This window comes from Nestor notabilis, unplaced genomic scaffold (assembly GCF_000696875.1).
Source record: "Nestor notabilis isolate BGI_N333 unplaced genomic scaffold, ASM69687v1 scaffold18572, whole genome shotgun sequence".
Taxonomy (NCBI): domain Eukaryota; kingdom Metazoa; phylum Chordata; class Aves; order Psittaciformes; family Psittacidae; genus Nestor; species Nestor notabilis.
This window is the reverse complement of record NW_009917201.1, coordinates 1-3,463: the sequence shown is the minus strand read 5'-3', so window position 1 is coordinate 3,463 and position 3,463 is coordinate 1. Positions and strand designations below refer to the sequence as shown.

At 62.3% G+C, this 3,463-nt stretch overlaps 1 protein-coding gene across 1 annotated transcript in view; it reads right to left on the bottom strand.

Annotated features, from left to right (window-relative positions):
* NAV1 (neuron navigator 1) overlaps positions 1–3,460 on the bottom strand; it is a gene marked incomplete at both ends in the record, with an annotated part of 6,866 nt that extends 3,406 nt beyond the window's left edge. The window contains 8 exon segments of the mRNA XM_010024981.1: positions 166–337; positions 461–623; positions 710–906; positions 2,224–2,232; positions 2,644–2,765; positions 2,912–3,023; positions 3,187–3,270; positions 3,390–3,460. Coding sequence (XP_010023283.1) covers positions 166–337; positions 461–623; positions 710–906; positions 2,224–2,232; positions 2,644–2,765; positions 2,912–3,023; positions 3,187–3,270; positions 3,390–3,460 — 930 coding nt within the window.
* Between the last annotated feature and the right edge of the window lie 3 nt (positions 3,461–3,463).

The window sequence follows — 3,463 nt, the reverse complement described above, 5'->3', positions numbered from 1 at the left end:
CCCAACCGTGTCCAGCTGAGCCAAACCCTGCTGCAGCCGATTGTGGTGCTGGCACCACGGCATTCCCATGCACAGCTCCCTCCAGGAGAGCTGCAGCACATTCCCACCCATCCACACGTCTCTGTCCTGGCCTTCCCTGTCTCCCAGCAGCTCTGTCACCCCTACCTGAGTCCCCCAGGCTGGGGCTGAAGGCATGGCCAAGGGTGAGACCCAAGGAACGCCGCGGTGAAGAGGAGGCCGATGAGCTCGTGACATGGCCAGGAACGGAGCCTGGCACTTTGGGCCCCGGAGCCACTTTGAGCCGGTCGTTCTCAGCCTTTAGGAGATCCACCTCCAGCTGGGGAGAACCAGACACAGCGCAGGGTGAGGAGCAGCATCCCGGGGCTGCAGCGTGGCTGTGGGCACACAGGGTCTGCAGCCACTCAAGGTCCTCAGAGCCAGCTCCAGGCAGTGTCCTCACCTGCATGTTGTGCATGGTCTCCCGGAGCTGCTCCAGCTGGTGGGCTGAGTTGAGGGCTTCCAGGCGGATGTCCGTCAGCTTCATCTCCTTCTCCCACAGCTCTGACCGCAGCTCTGACACCTCCTTCTTCTCTGGCTCGCCCTCACCATGGGCCTGGAAGAGCCTGGACCAAGAGAGAGACAGAGTGGTGCACACATGCAGGGCAGGAGCCTGCAGCCCCTATGACCAGCCCTGCCTGGCCCCACGTACTCTGCTGTGTCGATGCCCACGGAGGAGGACGTGGAGGATTTGATGGAGGGCGAGGCGGTCTCCGTGGAGCCGTGCTGCAGCTTGGGGGAGGAGGGGGCCGACGAGTCCGGCGTGGCAATCTCCTCGATGTCGGAGTAGGAAGAGGCTGATTTTGGACCCTTCTTGATGCTGAAGGCCTTGTTGAAGGAGCTGCGCAGCTGTGGGAGACAGAAGTGCTTTTGTTAGACACAGCCCGACAGTGCAGCTTTGCAAGTCCAGGCCTGGTCCTGCCCTGAAACCCCCAACTGCCCCGGACCCGCAGACAGTCTGAACGGGGACCAGTAACCCCACATCCATCACCAAGCAGCACCGTGCCCTGTCGCTGACCTAGGGAGGGCACCAGCCTGACTCCACTCTGCTGGTGGACAGGGCTGCACATGTGCTTGTGCAACATCCCAGCCCCACACAGTGGGGCCCATGCCCTGGTCAGGCTCCCCCCAGCCCTGCTCCCCACCACCAGGGTGTTCAGGCACTGCATCTGCACCCTGGTCCCTCATGAAGGACCAGCTCCATCCTCACATTCACACAACCACCCAGCAAGTGGCATTTATAGGGACACCCCCTGCACCAGCCACTGCAGAGCTGGGGTCCTGGTGCAAGGGGACAGTTGCAGCCCTACAGCCCCCCTATGCCCTCAGGGTCCCCCTGGAAGCACAGAGGGGCAGCCAGCCCTCCCCGAGATGCTGCTGGGGTGCTGGCCGGGCATGCAGCATGCACAGAGCACACACAGCACAGGGGTGAGCAGCACACCGAGGGCAGGAGGGTGATGGACACTGCACAGGGGCCTGAGGGGAAGCAGCAGGACGGGCACCCCGGGCTCACACTGTGTCCCCTGGAGGGCCAGGGTCTGCTCCAAGGGGAGGAAGAAAAAGAGGGGGTGAAAATAGTCAGGATGTGGCCCAATTCCCACAGGCACCAGGCAGGCTGCTTCTAGGGTGTGCCCAAAAGCGATGCATTTCAGAGTGAAAACACAAAACCAGATGGCACATCAGGCAGGAGATGGCAGGAGAACAGGAGAGAACTGGGACCCACATGGATCCCCCAACAGAGACAAAGCCACTTAGTGCCAGATCAGGCCAGCCCTGGCAATGCAGAGATGGGCAGCGCCACATGCAGGGCTGCAGAGAGGTCCCTATCCCAAAAGATCCAGCTCCAGGGAGTCAGGAGCGGGCCTGCCTTCCCCGGGCAAGAAGGGGACTGTCCCCATCATGGGACACGTCACCATCCCAGCCCCTCCTGCTGCCTCAGGGCTGCCCAGGGCAGTTCAGCCCCTCCACGTGGGTGCATATTTTGGCTGTATCACCAAAGGAAGCAGCCAAGGTGTGCGCAGCCCAGCTGGGTCCCGGGATAGCCCATGCAGGGGTCAGAGGCAGTGGGATGGATGGGATGCGCAGTGTCATGAGCACCGTCCCGCAGGATGGAGCGAGGCCCTGGCCGGGCGCAGCGGGCGGTGGAGGGGACGGTGCAGGACTTACCTCGTACACCTGGAAAAAAAGGGTTGAGGTCAGCATAAGGGGAGAGAAACAGAACAAAGCGAGACTTAATCACACGTCCAGCTCGGAGCTGCCTGGTGCAGGGATGGGGCTGCCCGGCCCCCTGACAGCCAGAGCCTGCGCGGGCACAAAGGAGACATGTGGGAAAGGCCAAGGGAGCAGGCATGCAGGACCAGGGCTGGAGAACTCCAGAGGGGCTGGAGAAATCCTGGCCAACACATCGAGACACAGATCCATGGTGGCAACACGCTTCCAACCAGCGCTGTCCCCAGGGGACAGAGAAGACCAACACCACAATGCCAAGGTAGCCAAGAGCAGCCAGTTTGCGGGGCTGACCCCAACCAGACCCTGTCAGCAGCTCCCCAAGCCCCATCCCTCCTGCCAGCACCCCATCCAACCCACCCAGCTCTTCTTCTTCTTCTTCTTGGCGTCGGCATCCTTGCTGCTGCCGATGCTGGAGTGGCTGGTGATGCTGTTGAGGCTGGAGATGCTGTCGGAGGAGTTCTGCCTCTTGATACGCAGCTCTGTGGCCAGCAAGAGAAGCAGGAGAGATGGGGAAAGGAGCCATCAGCAAACTGCATCTGACCCAACACCAGAGCCACCCACACCCTCCTCCCTGTGCCCCTTCCTTTCTCCCACCCAAACGCCTTCTGAGCTCTCAGAGCCTTACCTTTAGGGGTGACATCAGTGCCGTTCAGGGCACCCTGGATCACAGCTTGGGCCTCCGAGTTCTTCTTCTTCAGGAAGTCAATGGTCTCCCGCAGGTCCAGCAGCTCTGTGTCCTGGGGGAGCAGATGGGAGCCATGGAGCACATCCCAACCATCCAGCACCCACCCCAAGATCACCCTTGGGTGCTGGGCAGTGCTGCAGCAGGTTCACCTGAGTCCAGCAACGGGCACCTTCTTGTACCCCCCAATGCCCATGGGGCACCCCAACAGCACCCACCTTCTCCTCAGCAGTCTCAGCCAAGTGCCGCAGGCGGGACGTCATGCTCACCAGGCTCTGCTCAAAAGCTGCTACCAGGTTGGCCTGGGAGAAGGGGAGCAAGGGGTGAGCAGCGATGCCCAGGCGAGCACCCAGGGGTAACCACGGCTGCGTCCGGCAGCGAGCAGGGACCCGGCGCGACGTGCCCTGCGGCGGGGACTCACGTTGGCGGAGAGCTGGGACGTCAGCGTGGCCACCTTCTCCTGCGAGGACTCCAGCTCGCGGCGCAGCTTGCGGA